Source organism: Maylandia zebra, linkage group LG7 (assembly GCF_041146795.1).
Source record: "Maylandia zebra isolate NMK-2024a linkage group LG7, Mzebra_GT3a, whole genome shotgun sequence".
In the NCBI taxonomy this organism is placed as follows: Eukaryota; Metazoa; Chordata; class Actinopteri; order Cichliformes; family Cichlidae; genus Maylandia; species Maylandia zebra.
In genome coordinates this window covers 12,088,555-12,110,533 of record NC_135173.1, presented here as the reverse complement: position 1 = coordinate 12,110,533, position 21,979 = coordinate 12,088,555, and the positions used below count along the sequence as shown (strand labels likewise).

Below are 21,979 nucleotides of genomic sequence, written 5' to 3'. Positions count from 1 at the left end.
CGAGCCGAAGTATTTAAGGCAACAGATCACGTAGGATCCCAGACAAGTGATTGGTGGAGGAGCAGCAGCAGGTGAAACTAGCCGTACCAGTCAAACAAGGCGAGTTTCAATGACTATGTGAATGCCTTTCAACTGTTCAGTCCTACCCAAGTTGTCTGTGATAGATGGAGCAACACAAAGTACAGTTTGACTCCACTTATGTGGGCTAAGAAAAAAAAATCTGACAAGAATTATGGAGTAAATTAAGACAACGTAGCGAGAGAGTAAACCAACACGGCAGCGTTGAAACTATGAAACAGTTGCTCACAGCACAGCAGCCTGTTATGCCAGCTTGCTCTGTGTTGATTTGTATATTTGACAGTTTATTTGCATTTGTGAGGCAATTTGTCTGTTTTACGACTTGCATTCTCTCATATGGGTTCCATTATAGCCCCAAGTATTTGAAAATATACTTAATACCTTAATCTAGCCTAATTATACAATACAACTGTCTTTCCTATGTGTCCAAAACAGTCTCAAAAATGCTGCTGATGGATTCTGCAACATGACAGGCATATGAAATGTCAGGGAGGATCTGGCACTCGGTAGCTGCCTCACCATACTCAACTCCATTACTTTCGTACACCCCCATATTTGTTTACAGTAGAACGTGGTTTAGCCTAAGCTAGTTAAAAAGGAGCATTTGTGTTTGCAAAGTATAAACTATAGCTTTCTGTCTACAGATAGAAGCTAATGCAACAGACACACTGGTTTTCCCCCTCTCTCTCTCTCTCTCTCTCTCTATCTTTGTCTGAGCCTAACAGTTGAGACTATATGACAACAGATGTGTTTGAGTCTGGACTGTCTTGTTCAATATTTGCTGATGTCTTTAGGAGATCAGGCCCACATGAAAGACCCTCTACTTGGCTTCCACTTGAAAGGCAGGGTTGGGCATCAGAACAGGGCAAGCCCCTATGGCAGGTGGCCTGTCGCCCTCTTTCTCGCTCAACTCAAACAACCCAAAACCCTGCTTGGTTACTCTACCCATGCACAGTGGACATCTTCCAGCCTAAATCACAGCTGGTCTCAGGAAGGAGAGCCAAGAACATGCACTTGGGGACAAATCTACTGAGTTATGCACATGCAAGCCTACAAACTGAATACAGTCATTAAAGAGTGAGCCTGTGGACTGAGTGGCCTAAAACATCCGTGATGTATGTTTGATAAATGTAGTTTTAACTTTTTCTTCGTATTTAAGAGTATCAATATTATATTGATATAAAGTAAAGTAAAATTACAGTAGATGTATTGGCAATAACTGACCTAGCTGCTAGTGGTAGGCTAACAATCTGATTCTTAGCTGGATTACAATTGGCCCAGAGTTACTTCGATTACGAGATATGCTCAAAATGTGCACAACACCATTAACCTCCTGAGACCTGAACTCTTCCATGGCATGCATTTTTCATTTCTCTGTGATATTTGGGCTGATTGGGACCTGATGAATGTAAAAACAAAGATTTACCAGATTTTTTTTTTAACCTGATTTTTGTTTCTAAGACAAATGAGAACCACATATGAGGATATTTGTTTAAAATTTCTCAAAAAGAGCCCGCACGGCAATCTTGCTCAGCTAGATACCAGGGAGGCCACAACTTATAGAGCCGTTTTTCACTAAAGCAGCAGAGCAGCCAGACACAATGATGATCACTGGCTGGCTTGAAAAATGAGGAACTCCATCATCTAAAAATAATTATATAACTGTGGCTATTTTCAAAAGCTGTTGTCCCAAAGACAGTGAATATGTGGCAGAAAGTACAGATGTTTTAAACATGAGATTGCAGAGTCGAGTTAATGAATGCTTCCGGTTCCTTGGAGTACATCTGGCTGAGGATCTTACGTGGTCAGTACACACAAACAAAACAGTGAAGAAGGCGCAGCAGCGCCTCTTCTTTCTCAGGAGACTGAAAAGATTCGGCATGAGCCCCCGCATCCTCAGGACCTTCTATCACTGTGCCATTGAGAGCATCCTCACTGGATGCATCACCACCTGGTATGGCAACAGCACCGCCTACAACTGCAAAGCTCTCCAGCGAGTAGTGCGGTGCTCTGAACGGATAATTGGAGGTGAGCTTCCCTCCCTCCAAGACATCTACAGGAAGCGCTGCCTGAGGAAAGCGGGGAGGATCATCAAGGACTCCAGTCACCCCAGCCATAAACTGTTCAGACTGCTTCCATCAGGAAGGAGGTTCTGCAGCATCCGGTCCCGTACCAGCAGACTGAGAGACAGCTTTTTCCATCAGGCCATCAGACTGCTGAACACGTCATAGACACCTCAGCTTCACTACTGGAACTTCAACATTATGCACTCCACACTGTATATAAATGCCACTTGTTTTGCACATATTCAACTCTGTATATTTTATATATTTTATTATTATTATTATTATTTTTTTTTTATTATTATTTTTTTTTTACTATTTAATTTGTAAAAATGTGTATACACACACACACACACACACACACACACACACACACACACACACACGTAGGAAAATATTTAGTATACACATCCAGAAATGCATACACTATTATATATTGTACATATATTTATTAGTTTCAGGTTGGCCATTCTTGTATTTTGCTCGTTTGTGTTGTTGTGTTTGCACATCTCTGTTGCTTGTGGGGCTCGCACACAAGAATTTCACTCGCATGTGCTGTGCCAGTGTGCCTGCACATGTGATGTGACAATAAAAGTGATTTGATTTGATTTGATTTGATTTGAAATGAGGCCTGTTTGGCTGCAAATAAAGTGGTTGCACCTTTGCATTATTACAACTGACAGTTGATGGAGGAAAAAGGGCAAGAAGATTTGGCCATATTCCTGCGCAAGATTTCCTGAACACGGTGTGCCAAATTTCAAGAATGCGCCCAAAAAATGTAAATCTTACCTGATCCTGGGCATTCCCCTTTTAAGTTCAGCTTCTTGGGCATTTGCAGACAATGTTATGCTCACCTATCGGATTGCTCCCTGAACACCGAGCGCTTGCACTGTGTGCACATTGCTCTTCCGCTTTAACAGTAACGTCTTTTTCTGACTGACTAAATTTTGCGTGAAGGATCACCTGGATGGATCGTGGATGATCCCTGGGTCTCCAGCTATGATCTAGCAGTTTTCAGTTGATTTCAATTTATCCATCCATTTTCTCAAACGCTTATCTAATTCCAGGGAGCGGTGGGCAGGCCGCGAGTCTATCACACGAATATCCGCGCTTACATCACAACACCAGTTCCCAAAAAGTCGCCAGAAGAAGCTTTTAAGCGCTGTTAAGTCAGAATAAAACAGAACTTTGCTCAGACCTTATTATGTCCTAGCTGAAGGTGCAAAATAATATTTATTTCAGGTTCACCTGTGTTGTTCATTAGTAAAATCCTCATCATAAAACTGAAATTGTCAGTTAATTTTTATTTTTATTGCTAAGTTACTGGTCTTCTTATAATGAGGATATACATGCATGCTCTTCATTTTTAAATTAAAAAACGCATTACAAAAAACACGAAAACAATGTTGAGATTCACAAACTCATTCGTTTTTACTTCACATTGGAATAAACTACATTTTTGTTTGTTTATTTATTTATTTTTTAATGAATGTCTTTGACTAATTAAATATGATAGCACCTTAACCAAGTTTCAAACATGGAGAAAAATGGAGTCCAGGAATAAAGTGCCAAAAACTGTAGTTCCTCTAGGTGCCACTTGTGGCTCTTTCCACAAGGGATTTAACCTGGTACAAAAAAGGAAAAGAGATGGAGTCTAGTTTATCCCTTCATAACAACTCTGAATGAGTACATTTTGCATAAATGAGTTAAGGGTGTGGCCATATTGAATGGCAGGTGGCCTTCTAGTCTCATTAGGCCTCACCTCCGCTATGAAGTGAGTGTTTTAATGCATGCTGTTCTAATCTTGCGCAGCATTTTTAAAGGACTAGCTGAGTAATGTTTTGAGTTGCCGTGTGGTGCAGACAATCCTTTGCTTCAGATTTGATGATTGTGTCTCTGTTGAACCCACACAGTTTATTAATGAAACTTGTTAACCAGTCTAGATAGCTTAGCTGATAAATGACCCCTCCAACACTAACACTAAGGATTAGTCCAAAAGGTGTTGATGCTGTCCAATGTTTATGGTGTCTGTGACCACTGTTTGACCATGTATTCAACAATTAATTTAACAAGTATGCATTTTTCAGACTCATTCCCCTGATAACTGACAACCTGATTCAGTTTTCCATTCTACCTTAATGATTTTATGGAAATGAATATTTAAATGTGTGACATATAACAGTATAATGCCTCAGATTTTCTACAGTGGTTAGATTGTAGAGTCTATGACCCACACCCCAAATGCACACACATCCCACCTTCCCCACTCAAACTTTAACTACACCCATGTTTACATGCGCTTAAGGAAGTGCAGGATTTTGTTGTTTCCCTCTCAGGTAATCTCAGCATCTGATTAGAGATTACACTGTAATAACAGTTCTGTACATAAATGGATGATGAGACCCTGCCTACACAAGATGTGAAAAAGCAGAGTTTTCTAGAGAAAGTCGACTTTAATTCAGAGAGAAAATTTTGGCCAGCACATTTAAAATAAACCAGCGGACAAAAGTCGGTTCTATACTTCGAGCAGTAATTGCTCAGCCTAACATCTATGATTCTGAACTATACTCTGATGGATATTTGATGCACTGAACTGTTCCCACTGCTTCAAGATTCAAGATCCTTTTATTTGTCACGTACATAGTTATACAAGTATAACACGCAGTGAAATGTGACCCAACCTTTCCCAACCATCAGACTCCAGCTGCCTGTTTAAGAAATCAAGGAATCACACGGAGAATGTGTGCAAAAACCTCAAGATTCAAAGTGTAAAATAAAATCATAATCTGTCTTTCGCTGATACAGGTTGTAACAATTACCTGCATGTTTTTTTTTTCTTACCTTAATAATGGTACCTTAGTCAATACCTGGGCAATAAAATGCTAATGTTAGAACTGTGCAGCTGGGCAGTGTTAACAAACTAATATGTAACACTGAGTGAACAGTTTGATAGTTTGCCATGGGGAAATGACCTTTCAGGATTTTTTACTTGTTTGACAATGCCTCTCTGTAAGTAATCCTTTACACACACACACACACACACACACACACACACACACACACACACACACACACACACACACACACACACACACACACACACACAAACTGCATTCAAAGTGATGAAAGTAAAAGTAAAGAAATAGTTCTTACCAGGGTTTGAACTTAAGATTTAAACATTGTCAGTGGCCAAATGGGTTAAAACTGTAACTATTTAATCTGTTATAGGAGAGGTAATTATTTTCAAGCCTGTGCTGACCTGTGGCTCAGGAGGTAGAGCAGGTCATCCGCTAATCGAGGGGATTAGAAGATGACCTTCCAATTTGAGATTGGAGATACTGAGGCCTGTGTTGCTCCTGATGTGTTCATCCAAACTAATGTGTGCGAATGTTAGCTAGAAATCACTTAGATGTTAAAAAAAAAGTGTAGAAAATGAATGAGTGAATGGGGCATGTTGTTTAAGGTGCTCAAGTAGTAAAGTGCAATAGAAGAATCGGTTTGTTTACAATTTGGTAAGTAACTAGCAAGTGCAGGTGGCAGATGAAAATATAGTAAAAATATACAGAGTTGTCCTCTAAATGGACCCACCCACTAATAAACACTTTGACTTGCCATGAATAGAAAGGAATAGGTGTATTAAAGATGTCTGCATTCCATTTATGGGAGGCCCTGCTATTACGTATGTTGCTGCAGGGTCACGGTTTACTAGGACATTGATTGGAACTGAGTCATGAGTCATTAATGTCATCAGCTCCACCTGTGATTTTCCTGCTGTCAGGAATGAAAGTCTATTGCAAAAACACTGTGTAGTCCTGTGAAAAACAAAACTCTTACTGCTTCCATGGGATTTAAGAGGGTAGGTTTCAGCTGCTAAGTGAGAACCAACAACCTTTACAAAAGCAGAGGGTTTGGTTTTCTGTCTGAAGCATCCAGGTATGTTAACACAGTAACATGGTCTTCTCCGGAATGGTCTTCCCAGCAAATCCTCTCCAAAGTAAGACCATACAATGTTCAGAGAAATTAAAAAAACCAAACCAAAACTGAGAACTATGCCTCAGACTCTACAGGCCTCAGTCCATGGCAGAAATTAGAAAAAGACTGAACAAATACGCGTTGGTTTGGAAGCGTAGCTTAGCATAGCATCCAAACATAACACAAAACTTTGTACACGATTTCCTTTGAACAGATAAGACCAAAGTAGAGCAGTTTTGCCATGATGCACAGAGCCATGGAATCCAAACACAGCATATCAGCATAAACCTTGCATCATGGTGGTGGAGGTGTGATGATTATCTTTTAGCTATGGGACCTGGGCACCTTGTAGTCATTGAGTTGACCATGAACTCCTCTGATAAAGTTTAACTACAACTGAAACTATAGAGCGACGATTACATACACACCAGCAAATCTATAACAGAATAACTAAAAAGAAGAAGAAGAAGAATCAAGGTGTTGCAATAGTCCAGTCAAAGTCTAAACCTCAATTTGATTGAAATGTTTAAGAGACGTGTGCATAAATGAATGACTGCAAACCTTAATCAACTGAAACTGAAATGTTGTAATGAAAAGTGGGAAAAATTCCTCCACAACAATGTGAGAGACTGATAAAGTCACAAAGGAAGCAATTACTTCGACTTTTTGTTGCAAAAGCTGTTGAATCATGGGGTGTGTTTAGTATTCTACTGAAATTCTGTAGAACTTTCCTTTTTTCAAAAAGCCTCAAAAGGTAAGGAACAACACTAAAAATATCGAACTTATAACAATAATTCACTTTCCAAATAATGTCTCAATATATAAAAATATGACAACTTTAACTTTGACTTTTGGTGTGATCAGTGATTCAGTCCCCAAATGGTTTTTTGTTGTTTTTTTCCCCCTTCTCATTGTCATGTTAAAGCCTATACTTGTGTTGTTTTGTTTTTTTACATTTTATTTTTCCCTTACTTTTTGGTGTGTCCATTTAACCTCATATTCATATATTGATGGCTCATAACGTCTGTCATCTCCCATCTTCCACATACACATTTGTATAGTAGACATAAAATTAATATAGAGCCCACTAATAAGAAGCTTTAGTCAAAGTAGATCAAGAGAGATGGAATAAACTAGTTTTCCTTTGCAGTACACTCCCCTGCTTTAGTAACGGCCCAGCAAACTATTGACTAATTGATTGTACTGCAGTGCCTCCTGCAGGCAATAGCATGCAAATACACTGTTCTCTACTGGTGCCTGTAACAGCTGAATGCAAAAAATATGGTTTCTACTATATATAATTTGTAGCTGTTCTAACAATGATATTGTTGTATTAACTTGACAAACTTAGAGATTCTTCATTGCAATACATGGAAGATTTTCATTGTAGTAAATACAAATTTCCAAATCATATACAATATATAAAATAAAATCTATGTAGAAGTTAATGCATAGGCAGAAAATTACTTAATATTACACGTGATCACACATGATTGGATTCAATGGACAGTTATTTGGGTTTTTTTCCAGTGCAGTAGTCCTACTTTTTCATTGGAAATTAATATGATTTTAAAATACACAAACTGGAAATTTAACATTTCTTATATAAATTCTGGGTTTTTTCAAGTTTTTAGACGCAATGTGCTGCCTGTTCAGCTTGCATCTAATTGACAATGGCAGTGGGCCCAGTGAACCAAATAAATATAGTACACCGATATAAGAGACGAGGGGAAAAAAAGTCTTTGCATAATTCAAAGATAAATAGACAGTGAGATCAGACTGAGCATACACTGAGGTGTTTAATAAAGTTGACAGTTTCTACTGTTTGGGACTTCACAGGAGAACAAATTCTATGAAAGAGTTGTTTACTTCATTTTATACAGAATAAGAGAGATAACCTAAATTACACATTAAAAGCCAATATTTTGTACTTTTGTGAAGAATACAAATTTTGTACAACATCTAGCATAGTATCTTAATTGTTTAATAAAAAGTTCACTTGAATATTTATGCTGAAAATAAAGGAACACATTCAAGGGAAATAAAATGTAGATTAACTTCAAATCTATTTTGATTCTGAAACAAATAATGTCATTATTGGCAACAAAGTCCAGCTTGTGCCGCCAAACGGTCTGAGCATTCAAACCGAAAACAGCTTCTTTAGTTAAGTGAACTATCAACTACAAACACTTACCAAACACGTAGTTCTGTTTATAAAAGCAGTGAAGCAAAGCAGTGTACTCTTGCACAGCAAAGTGAAGAAAGTCCTCGACAGAGGTTCATTGATTACCCTTTCCTTTCACATTCATCAGTTGTGCACAACTTGGACAGAGACCAAAAGAGCAAAGTGTATCGCAGTGCATTCGCCGTGCGTTTTCTTGCGTGTGTCCTATCTGAGACGAGGCAGGTCTGGTCATGTTTGCTTGAAATCTGCATTGTCTTTGTTTTACTGAGGGAAAGTAAAAGCGGTGTCATTTCTCTTTGGGATAAGGCATTTTCCTAACTGTGCATATAGATAGAGCAACTACAAAATTCCCTGATATGTTATCGAGTGCTAAAATATGTGCTCAACTTCGAGGTGATGCTGCCCAGACAGGCAGATGGTTTTCGTTGTAGTCTTTTATTATTGCTATTCTCACCAGCTGTGTTAAAACTACATTACACTATGGATTACTATACACCATGTGAGTATGTGGAAATTGACATAGGGTATCCAAATAAATAATTTAATGAAATGTATTAGACCTAACTTGTACTCCAGCAACTTCCTTCTGTGGCACTTTAGGAGGCTAACAGTCTTTAACACTCGTCTTCCTAATGCACCGCAGACTAAACGTGACCTGTAATGACATCATATTCTGTATGTTTAATGTGAATCGGGGTTAACTGCATAGATCATTACAGACGTGAGCAACCATGGAGCTGTTGATGGGGGCAGCATAGGTCAGAAACCTCAGAAACGCACACAAGAAAAGCCATGGCGAAGACACAGCAACACTCGTCTTGTACAGCAAACTTCTCATACAAATGTGTGCCTTTCAGCAGTGAGATTGAAGTCAGTCAGTGTGTTTTATTATGATTTGGCTGCTGAATGATTCCTTTCCAGTGAGGATGAAGAAGAAAACAAGTCACAGCCCCTCCCCCTGAACACCATCTCCTGTCTTTACATGACCTCAACAGCTTCAGATTTTCACTGTTCCTCAGGCTGCACTACTCAAACGGGAAATGGAGATAAGATGAAGTTTGCGTTGCCAATTCATGACACACATGGGTGTTTTTGCACACAATTGTGACGGACAGTTCAAGCAGACTTACATATTTACAACTACACGTGGGAACAGGCATGACTGGTTTTGTACGAAGGTCAGCAGCCACTTCTGCCATGTCCATGTGTCTTCCTTTAATTGCATGAACCAATAGCACGATAGCGGAAATGGCTTGAGAGATGACGTGTCTTTCAGTCGAGCTACACGCATTAACAATAGATTATTCCTCAGTGAGGGGCTTGGACCTTGGACTTGAATGGTGGCAGTGTATTCAGCAGCTGCTAACACAGGCCAGCACAATAGGTGAGAAGAAACCCTATTTCCCCTAGCCTTGTGATTATCCTTAAGAAATATGAAAATAGTGGAACTTCAACCTCACAGCATTGTTATTACAATGTCATCAGGACAAACAATCACCACTAAACCACTAAAAAGAGAGACGAAACAAATTAGCCATCTGGAACTAAACACATGGGAGTTTTATGTTGGCGGTTCATTTTCAAAGAGACTAACATAATAGTAAATATTGACCAGTGAATGATCTACTTTTTTTTTCCTTTTTCTTTAAGGGTGTACTCTTGTAAACTTGGCTGTAAACCACAAAAATATACTTTCCTTGAAAACGGTGATCATACAGTACATTCAGCATGTACTCACACCCTGGTAATATATATTAAAGTCGCTATTTACACAACAAAAGACGACGTTTGGCTCAAATGATCAATTACACAAACAGAACAGCAAATGTTCATGGCTTTCGATATCGATTCAAGATCTGGTTTACATGACTTTAAACTATATTAAAAGCACAATAACAAATAAGAACTGTGACGAAAGAAACGGTGCGTTTGAGTGAGTTGTTAGGAGAAATCAATGCAACTGTACAAAACAACACAAAAGAACAGCTTTGGCTTATATTACTGATGAACTGTTACACAAACGTGAACATGCTGACTTTCTCACCAGCTCAACTGGGCATTATCTTAATTGCACATTTACATACCCTAATCTTTTAAATTATAAAATGAATAGTTATTGTCATTATTGCAATAGATTCTGCTCCTATCTCATTTTTACCCCTGACATTTATGTTTCACGTATTCGCTAAAGTAGTCTCAACTGTTGCAACGATTTACTGTAGGATCAAAATATCTGTGTAACTTTGATAAAAAGGACCAGTGTGCTGGATGTTTGAGTATCCAACGGCAGGCGTATATTACAGCATTCACAAACATGTTTGAATTAGTGTGTAGTCAACTGCAATTGAATTTGTTTTTTACGTTTTGAAGGGGGGGATGTGTGGCTTATAATTAGAGCAGTATTTTCTTCCACGGAGTCGGTCATGTGGGACAAACGTGGACAAACCTTTCACGTTTCTACATTGGCGGCCTCGGAAGGGGAAAAGTGAGGGATCAATTTGCAACACACACCATCGCAGCTAAATTCTACCAAATCCCACACACTGGTCCTTTAAACTGATGCGCGCCTGATCCACTCAGTCAATAAATTAGGAGAGGCCACTTAATATAAAGGTCTTGTGTGATTACAGCATGATTTTAAAGACAGTTCTTGCAGTGAAATATCATATGCACGGGTCCTCAGCCTGAAAGCAACACAATTTTCTCTGACTGTTTGCAACTTGCAAGCACAACAGCAAAAACAGCAACTACATGTAAGTGTCTGACTAGACCAGTGACTAAAGTAATCTACCGCCTATTGTTTAACGATTTTCTTTGAACATCTTTCTTCTGCAGCGTCTCCTGAATTGCACCAAGTACCTGATACCACCTGTTTGTGCATATAATTCAGTCCACCTAGCTGAGTTTTTAATCTTATTTTATCAGTCTGAGAATTAACTTTAGATATGTCCTGACACGTCTTATTACATTACATCTCAGTCATACAAACTGAAGTGGAGTTGAATAATAGCATGACAATGATAGCTGTAAGGACCCTTGCTCTCTCTCTCTCTCTCTCTCTTTCTCTCTCTTTCCCTCACTCTCTCTTTTTCCCTCTTTCTCTCTCTTTTATCTCCATGTCTAACCCCTCCCTCTCTCTCTGACCGGCTGGTGACTGGAGGCTTGATCAGAGCTCTTTATGTCACCCATGTGTCCATGCGCAAGCGCTTGACCGATGGGCTCTCCCTGTCCTCCGAGCCAGCAGGGGGTCTGCCCAGCCCCAGCGGGGAGTGGAAGTCTGGCCGGTGGTCCTCGCGATCACTGCCATCATATGAGCTACAAGACGAGCTGAGGCTGTCGGCAGGTGAACGTCCCAGAACTTCCTGTCGGCTGGACCCTTGCTGCGGCTGCTGTGAGGGGAACCCAGACGGGGTGACGCGCTCCCGTGGCGGTGAGATAGGCTCAGACTTGATGTTTATGCTCTGGCTGGTGCTGATAGATAGGTTGGAACCCTGAGGTAGGTGACCTCCGCCACTGCAGCAAAGATAAGCGAGACATTTTGTTCTTGGTCAAAAACAACGAGCGAACAAATATGAACTGAAATAATGTGAAAAGCCAGGACTGTAGATGTGTGATTCAGTATGATATCACAGAGCACAGTGGGTGTTGCTTTTATGTGAGGGCGTCTGGAGAGTGTGCTTTTGTTTGTAAGTGTGTTACTCACACCAAAGAATTAAGAGCTGCTTGGCCCAGTTGATGCTGTTGCCATGCCGACATGGAGCCCAGCGAGAGCCCAGGAGAGCTGAAGCCCTGTAGGGAAGAGATCTCTGCACTGCTCAGGGAGTACTCTGTTAAAAAAAAAAAAAAAAAAAGCAACCACGCACACTGAGAACTCACTCGCATTTCAGTTACAACACTGTGTGCCACTGAGAAAAGAGCAGGAACCAACAGCGTGTTGTGCAAATAATCTCGGCCAAAAAGGTTGTTGTCAGTCTGGGAGGGGGGTGAGCGAGTCCAGACTCACCAGCAGGATTGTAGGAGGTGGTCATGCCTGAGTAGACCAGGCCCTGTGGGGGTAAGCTGGGGGTGGTGACAGACACGACTGGAGTAGCCAGCGGCTGGGTGGACTGGGAACTGCTTATCCTCTGAGTGTTCTGCAAAAAACACAAACAACAAAGAAAATACTTTAGCTAAAAACATGGCACTATAAAAATATCACACTTGGATGCTAAACAGTGCCAATAGTATCATTTAAAACACTTCATTTAGCGTCGTGTTACTCGACTTAGAGGCTGCGTGCCAAATCAGCCATATAATGCCAGGGGCAGGCTGCACTGAATACGACTTATTGATGAGTTTTCACCTGTGCCTAATGTTTTCAAAATGTAACTAAAGCATTTTCAGTTTAATGAAGCTGTAGTTACTGAATAAAGTAAAATCCTTTCTTTGTTTGTCTTTTGATCCTTTTATTATTTTACCTGATAAATACTGCAGATGATTCAGTCATTTCGCTAAAGTAGCTCTTGGGCAAAGTTAAAAGTCCCTAATGTAAAGGCTACAAATGATCCAGTTTTTTTAATGACTATTTTTTTTCAAAGTGTTCCATATTCTGTACTAAAGGTCGTGTCAAGAATGTGCATGTAATAATAAAAGCTGCCACAAGGTGGCAGTGTAACTTCATTGCTGTAAAAGTTCCGCTCTTTCTGATTTTTTATTGACTGTGTGCATTAAAAAGTTTATGAAAGTAGATTAAAAAATGAGGACACCTAACAATAAACTGATATATTTAGTCTGATTACCTACAGATTCGTTTATATTTAATATATACAGAAAAACGTTGAGAGAGCTTTGCAATAAATTTAGGTAGAATTCTGCTATTCAAAGTAGAAAGCTGACCGACGTCAGTACAGAATTGCTGATGTGCAATTAAAAGCACGACAAATACATTTTGTTAGTGTTATTAAAGAGTTAAGAACACTCGTTTTGGGCAAGCTCCACTCCACAAGAGTCCACCGCAAAAACAATCAGAGTGAGCCATTAAAGTGAGTCTGGAGATCAGTTTCACACCCGAATATTATGTATATGTATATATATGCGTATATGACACATATCAGCACCCAGAGTGACACACAGCAGAGCCCCAGTGGTTTTTAGTGCAGTGACTGGCATGCAGTCCGCAAAAAAAATGCAGCTTGTTGTGGTCATGCAGTAAACTCTTCAGTGAGTTGCAGATCCACTAATGAAACGCAGCAAAAGTTTAGAACAATACTATAAAATTCCCCCGTGTTTAATGTAACAAACATATGTGCAGCTGCCAGCAGTCGTGTTTGAAGCGCCATTGCATCATGATCTACAGTCGATGGCTTCCTCGCATTGTTCCAACACTCTCCAGCCAGATGACTTCACCGAGTATCTCGTAAGGTGATATCATTTAAGATGATGTAATCCTCTCTGGCTTAAAAAATATAAATGATTTATAATTTACTCATCACTCTTTGAGTTGTAAAACATGAAACTATGCGTAAAATAATTTTAAAAAGTAATCACTGATCTGCTTTCTCCCCCTCTTCCTTTCTCTCGCTCTCCTTCTCTGTCACACACACACTTTCACACATAAACTCTGGTGGTATATGACTAACATTGACGTGTTGGGAATAGAGGAGCCAATTTAACAGGCCGAGGCAATTTTCACAGGCCAAACCCAAAGCATGCAGTGTTAATGTTTTTGTCGTTGTTGTTTTTGTTTTTCCATGTCTTGTTTCTTATCACTGGGAGATCTGAGAGCCAGTCTCCAGTGTGCGCGGTGCCTTCAGTCTAGCATCAGTGATCACCGGAAGCACGTTCACATTGCAGCCATTTGCCCAGGCATTTCTCAAAACTCACCAAATCCATTTCCTCCTCCTCAGACTGCCCTCAACAGAAGAAAAGAAGAGAGTTACAGAAAAGCAGCAGAGCGGCTGTAAATCGCTCGGGGTGGGGGGAGGTGACAAGTGCAGGAATTTACAGTAAAAGGGACAATAATAAATATAAAAACTTCTGGTGACCAATCACTGGTAAATCCCGCTCTCTTTGAACAAAGCAGCTAAATTTGCTTTTTTAAATGTAATGCAAATACATGCTGTCACCAAACCGTAGCACGTGTGGGTATGAAGCGCTGGTGCTCCGGTTTGTTGGGCTATAAAATTCCAGTCTTGTAAATAAAGAAGATGGAGCAGTCGGACGTCAGTGAAGCTTACACAAATGAGAGCTGACATTTGTGAGTGGCACTGAGATCAAATCATAATCACCAGAAATTACGAACGAAGCTTCTCCGCTGGTACCAATAATGGCTGCTTAGTACTGTGCACTTAAAAATCCCCCCTGTGCTGGGAGGAAGAACAAGAAGCCCATTTTCCATCTTTTCTGTGCTGTGGGACATACTGTGTCCACGCCGGGGCTCTTAATACCCACACTCAATCAATAGCGGTAGGAAGACATGACAAGGGCGACAAGATATTATCTGGCTCACACCCTGGGCCCCTGATTAAGTCTTCATCTACACTCTGTCACACTGAGATGTGATTAATTTAATACCATTATGGCCTAATGACAGGCTGTCTGCAGACCTGCCACAGCCCACGCCCTCAACAGCCTCTACCAGTCGAAAATACTTCGTAGGCTCAGACAGAACAGGACCTCCCACCCTGCACCTCTTGCAACACAACCTGTCCTACTCCTACGTATTCCACAAGCAGACACAGTATCACACAGTTGTTTAAACACTGCTCCAGGCCAGCTGAGGCTCAGCAAAGGAGGAGCAGCCACAGTAACCAGAGGTTTATTTACAAAACACATCGGTTTTCTGGAAAGGCTCCTGTTACTGACACCACAAACAACACACAGAGGTGAATCAGGGTATTTGCTTGCAACTGTCTTTAAATCCCGCCCCAACCCCCCTTTTACAGTTTTCTGAATGTCGATTCGTGACTCGGAGGGTCTGCTTAAACCTCATGTGTTTGCTACGATCAGGGCACCCTGAAGCTTTCTTCTTATTATTGTTTTTATAGGCCTCAGAATGAATGTGAATAATGGAGGGAGGGTGCAGATCCATGGTTCGGTCCACACTGAAATAGAGGTGAACACATCTCAGACACTTACGCTACCACACTGAGCCCCACTTCTCAGATAAATAAAAGTCCTGAGTTCAAGTGTTCAAGTGAGGCGGAAACCTCAGCTGAACACCACGCTACGTTTTGTGATAACATCGAAAACATGTTTGGGCAAAATCCAGGCAAAGTGTTCTGCTACGAAGGGCTTGATAAAGACACCAAACAAAGCTCTGCTCTGCCCTGCAGCAGAGATATTTAAAGGTGCTTCAGCTAGTGATACTCGTGTGCAGTGGTGTGCTCTCTACTCACCAGCGGGGGCATCATCCCTTTGCTTGATGGAGGGATAACAACCCTCAGGTCTGGCTTGCGGCTTCCCATTCCCATGTTCCCTCCAGGGGGTGGCGGAGACTTGGTGGGCATGACTTTACCCAGGCCATTGCCACTGGCTGTGCTGAGGAGGCCTGGAGAGCCCCTGGGGTTAACAAAACCATTTCCTGCAGATGCGCACAGCAACAGAAACACATAATCAAACCATGCACTGTGACTGACAACACTCCCAGTCATCAACCAAACCTCTCGCGCTGTGTTGTTTTCCAGCTTGCTGCAGCATGCAGCGTTAAGTGTTTCCAACCCTCTGGGAAGTTTTAATAGACTGGGATAATTATCCTGCACATTTACAAAAATAAAATGTCCATTTCAAAATTGATGAGCCCTTTATTTTTACTGTGAATGATTACATCAAAGCCAATTCTTTGCATCTTGGGACGAGGAGCAGTTCACTGGCAAATGTACTGTGACTGCTTAAAAGAAATAGCTGAGGCCATTACAATTGAATAAGAACAATAAAATGTTGTTCTTTGTTGTTTTTCACTGTGCACACAAACAGCAGCATGTGCTAGACTATCCCCACACCATTCACACCTAGGCATTCATGATCATTAGTCATTTCCTTTTCTTGAGAACAATTCAACTAATTTTAGGAAGTTATTTTCTTGAGTTCCAACAACATTTTAGGAACTCCCTCTCCCTTTTCTCATTGGACAACCACCCTTGAAAAACATCGCTATATCCACTGGGTGTGGACCGATCGAAAATAAAAGAAGTAATCGTATTGAACCAATATTAAATATAAATCTTATAAAAAGGTGTTAAAGCTACAATAAATGCCACAATACAGAGAACGGCTTATAGTTATTATTATTATTAGGACTTTTTTTTTTTTAAAGAAATATGTTTTTGGTAGTTTCTCAATTAAAATAAATCTTTCCGAAACAAACTGAAAATTTCTAAATCACCATAAAGTGTCTGCATCCATTAAGCATTTTCTTTTTAAAACACGTTTCACATAAAGACGTGTTCTTCCCATTTCTATCATGCTACAGTACCTTATTTTGAACCACAAGACACTGTATGACTCATCTGCACAAGATCTGCAGTGAGATTCTGCAGATTTCACACAAAAGAGCTCTGATAAAAAAAAACGGACTGCTGAATTCTTATGAAAACAATAACCAAACAAAAGTAAGATTTCAGGTGCACTTGAAGCTTAGCCTCACTTTATTTGACTTAAGTCTGGAAAGAAAAACTATACTTTAAGAAAAACACACTCGGAAATCCTGAAAACAAAGGGAAGAAGGAATTAATGATATCTAGCACTGCATCAACAGATCAGTAACACTTCAACAAGTTGCTGATTTCTCTATTGTGTTCAGTTTATCCCAGTGAAACACAAAGTGTGTGCGCAACAAGTAGACTCTTACATAGGAACATAATGGAACAATAGCCCGTCTGACTACAGATAAGGCCAGCAACAATTCAAGGTCAAATAAACAGTTATGAAGTGCACAATAGTATCTCACCGCTGAATCAACAGTATATGCAAGCAGCTACTGCCATCAGCCTTCACTTTGATCATATAAGACTACGCTGCTGCAAGACAACAATGTTTACAGAATTAGCAGATTAAATGTCCAAAGCCCCAAAAATAGCGAGCCTGATTAAAAGCATGGAAGAAGTCATTCAGTGGGAATGAGGAGCAATGAGTGCAAATAGAATTTCATGTAAAGAAATGGATTTCAATTTGGCAATTTGGCAAATAAAGACCTCGCTGATAGCAATCAGTGAGCTCGAATATTTTACTTTGACAGAAGTCTGCCTTGTAACGCTGAGGAAAAACAACACGATGGAGATGACTAAAGGCCTTTTTCACATCAGAGATTTGTCTTGCAGCATTGGAGGCCAACCTTCGCAGCCAAAACTGTCTGACGTAACATTGTTTTCTAATAATGCTTTGCAGTAAAATATCAAAATGTAATCCTTGCTTTGGTTTAGTTTGTTTTTATTCCCTAATCATATCAAAAATCCGACTCAAAACATATATCAAGTAATAATGTAATGCATCATCTGGTGACACACATATATATAGCCAAAAGAAGACATAAATGATTTTTCTTGGTTTAACATCAAATTTAACTTGCATATGTTTTTCTCAATTGCGTGCATAATGTATTGTTTTATTATGTAGCTCATTGATCTTCAGCTCAAATAGGCTGTTTAAATAAAGGATTCATTCATTCATAACTGATGTTTTAAAATGTGTCCACATTACAATAATGTTTGTGGGTTAAATTTCCATGTATGCTTTATGTTTTCATGCACTTGCATATATATTTATACATTTATCTATATATATTTCATTATGTCTTTCTCTTGATAATCTGCTTAATTTTATTAATCTGGTTTAACTGTTTTTTTGTCTGAAAACACTTCAGGCTTAAGGTTGCAGCTTTGCTAAAACTGCAAGAAGGTTCCTTCAGAGATGTTTGTTTCATACCTGCAAGCTACGTAAGATACAACTTGCATATTCTTAGCACTTGTAGTCATACTAGCACTAAGGTTCTGTTGGTGGCAATGATGGTTTATTTATCAGTGAAAAATCTCCACAGCTGTTTGACACAAGAATATCACATCATTCATAGTGGCCACAGCACAAGCACACAAGTTAAAAAAAATAAACAAATAGCAAAGGAAAAGATAGAAAGGATCACGAGATTAGAGTACAGAGTCTTTTCACATGAAAAGAAATGATTGCACATATGCAGGTAACGCGAGCGTTCGGCTTGACTGGCTTGTGTTATAGTTGGTTTATTATGTTGTTTAAGTATGTCCTTTTTGTGCCATGGAAACAAACTTTCATTATTAAAAACAGCCTACTTTAAAGTAGAGATGGCACGATACCACTTTTTTATGTCCGATACCGATATCATAAATTTGGATATCTGCCGATACCGATATGAATCCGATATAGTGTGTTTTTTAATCAATAAAACTGTTTTTTAATATCTTGCTGCATTTTGTATAAGTTCATACTCAAGTTTAAATAAACAACAACACTAAAGCTATTCTGTTATACCTGTATGTAAAAAATACACTGCCCACAAAATATTTCATAGTTCAGCAACACTGATCAATCTAATAAACTTAAACCTACTCCATCCTCCCTATTCTGGCATTTTAAAGAGTACTTAGCAGAAATATTAAGCAACCTAACTAATAGGGTTGCAAACTCCCAGCAAAAAAAAAAATAGGGAACCACCCCCCACCTCATGATGCTTAATCGACGTAATCAACTTTAATTTGATGCAGTGTGAAAAAAAATGCACAGAATTAAATTATTTTTCAAGAAATATTAAATAGATTCAACATCTTTCTTCAACAGAATTGCAGACTGCACAGATGGTACCTTCCCAAAGGAAAAAGTACTATAGCTTACGAGGGTATATTAGACTTAACAGTTACTATATACAGTAATGGACTTCTACATATTTTACATCAGATTAAAAATTTGGGTGTAAGATTCAGATAATTATTTATTAAAAGCTAGACATTTTAAATGAGAATAAGAAAGAAAAGTATGTCTTTGTGCCCCCCTTTTCCCTGTTAATGTCCTATCGGCCCCCCCTGGCTAAACTTTGCTAGATCCGCCCCTGCACAGTTACCAGCCATCAGCTACGTAGAAAAGGATCCTGGTGTAGAAAGTAATATTAAATAAATTCTAACAACAGCTTATCAAGGTTAAACGTGTTGCTGTTGTTCAGCCGCTGGTTTCCTCTTTCTGGTGCAAAGTGGGCCAAAAACAAAGAAGAGAGACGGACTCGCGGCAGAAAAGCCGATCAGCTGATCATTGAGCAGTTTCATGATTGAAGTAGCAACAGGAGAGGGAGGGAGAGAGAAGAGGCACTCGCTCCATATATCGGTTGTTAACCTTAACGTGGGAATGCTTTACAAACATTCAGAGACAAACTTACAGACTTGCTTTACTTCTCTCTGGGATCACTTCCTCGGAGATGAAATGCTGGTTTGGTAGGGAGGCTACAAATACACACAGCCGCTCTATCACGTGAGCACACTGCTCCGACGTGCTACGGTTATGAGCTGAGTTACGCCGTGTCGCAAGTTTTGTGAGGTGCTTTTTTGATATTTAACGGATCGGATTACATTTTTTATTTCTCTCTGATATCCGATCCAGTAATTTACGTCAGTATCAGACCGATACCGATAGGCTACGTAATATCGGATCGGTCCATCTCTACTTTAAAGTCGTTAAAAATGTAGACATCCACTGATAAGTCGTCTTGCTTACTCATAGGCTGATGTAGTGTATATGTGTATTGCATTCCTCATCCTCGACTTGATAAACAAGCTGAAAACAAACGAGTTGCCCTCTTTAATCACATATTGAAAATTCCCTCACCATAAGGACCCTGGCAGAGCATTTGTAAAAATGTTACAATCGAGGAATGAAGAACACTTTCTCTATTTTCCAAATGTGAATATTCTCAGAAACGTAAAAGAAAAACTCACAGCGTTCCTGTTGTAATATTTCTAATTCTACATGACTTAAATTGTAATATTGTCACACTGTATCTATTAACATTTCAGTTATGTCCTTTCGCCACCTCATTTAAAATACATTTGTGTCACACTATTGGCGATTTCATTACCGGTCGGAGACACAAAGACCCACAGTCTTGTGTTTACTGGCTCATTTAGACACAGAATAACCCACCTGACTTGCTTATGTGTGCAATGTGAGTTTGATTATGACTTCATACGTCTGACGATGAGTGAAGGAAATAATTCTTTGAAAATAAGTGAGGATGAAAACACGTCTGAACAAATACACGGCAAAGTTCAATGGGATCCAAGGTAACAGACACAAGTTAAGACCAAGCCTTCAGCATAGGGCATGTCACCGGGCTTTTCTGCTCTCATTCTATATTCAGACTTCTCTTAACAGATCGGTTGTGCTGGTAAATCCTCTCTGACTGAAACCTGTGCACGCTGAAAGCTGTTTGGTTTCTGTTCATTGTTCTGAATTATTAAAATGGTCTGGTAAGGGGTATTACATAAACCCCTGTGTTTACAAGTGAAACATTCGGTTTTCATTTTAAGTTTGGGGAAAGAAAACACTGTGACTTATTGTGTCCAACATCCCACACGCGCCAGGCTCAAGCAAAAAAAAAAAAAGGGAGGGGGGAGTCTTGATGAATGAGAAGAAATGATAGAAGTGAATCAAGGGGCTCCAAATGCAGTTTTCCAATAATAGCTAGATGCCATGTAGCCTGCGGTCCTTTTGTTGTATCTCAGCAAACTAATTTGAGACAGGATGTCCCAAGTGTAACTGCTAAGAATGAAGTCAGATGGAATAACTGTTCACGCCCCATAAAAATTTTAGACTGAAGAAAAACTGAAACACGCATTTGACGTTGGAAAGTATCCCTCATTATTCAGCAACTGCGGACATCCAAGCAGCCTAAGATTAATAAAGTAAAACTACAACAAAGAAAAACAACTTTCTGAAAACAAACTCCGGCACCACTGAGCCTGTTACTTAATGACATCTGGTGGGCATGCAAACAAACTTTGAAAATGTGTTTCAAGACCTTGCAATCATTCAGTATTAATGAAGGCATGTATACAGCTCGCAACCATACTGCATACCAGAGAGCACTCTCCTGAATCCTTCGTTTTCACCACAACTTTCTCACCAGTCAAGGACCAGAGCTTGTAATTAGGTGTTATTGTATGAGCTGTTGTAAGAAGCGATGCACTGTCACTCAGTGAAGTACACACACTACTCAATCACATAAAATGAGGCTTAAAGAGAAGCAGTTTGGTTTGTGGAGGTGTATTAGCTTTCAAGCCATTATCTGAATGAGAAACTAGACAAGAACAACAGATGGCTTATTTTAGAGAGAACAACTGACATTTATCTGCCAGAAAATGTTGCCAGTGATGTTCGCTGTGGTATCGTGCATGCATATACAGTACGTGCGCCTGTAAAATGGAGAAATTTTACACAAAAAGCTAATAAATAAAGCGGCTATCACACTCCAATAGTTGAATGGGATAAAAATAATTTGCCTTTTGCTTAACTTAGAAAAAAAAGTTTGAAAGTACTTAAAACTATTAAATGGGGAGAAGATATCACACAACACATCTTCCATCTGGCTGCTTTGAAATGCCTCTACTGTGGTCACTGCGGCTACTTGGGAAAATCATAAGCATTTCAGGAATGGTCATCTGACATCAGGGCTAGAGAAGTTAGTCCT

General features: G+C 39.6%; 1 protein-coding gene across 11 annotated transcripts in view; it reads right to left on the bottom strand.

The window, feature by feature from the left end:
• Positions 1–7,893: 7,893 nt before the first annotated feature.
• mef2aa (myocyte enhancer factor 2aa) overlaps positions 7,894–21,979 on the bottom strand; it is a 66,623-nt gene continuing 52,537 nt past the window's right edge. For 7 of the 11 annotated variants that reach the window (XM_004553221.6, XM_004553222.5, XM_004553224.4 and 4 more), the window contains 5 exons: positions 15,675–15,859; positions 14,161–14,184; positions 12,302–12,431; positions 12,002–12,125; positions 7,894–11,811 (listed from right to left, as the gene is read on the bottom strand). In XM_004553221.6, coding sequence (XP_004553278.1) covers positions 11,475–11,811; positions 12,002–12,125; positions 12,302–12,431; positions 14,161–14,184; positions 15,675–15,859 — 800 coding nt within the window. In that variant the 3' untranslated portion in view covers positions 7,894–11,474. The remainder of the gene's footprint in view (positions 11,812–12,001; positions 12,126–12,301; positions 12,432–14,160; positions 14,185–15,674; positions 15,860–21,979) is intronic. The other 4 variants (XM_004553226.4, XM_004553230.4, XM_004553225.4 and 1 more) reach the window with 1 other exon arrangement.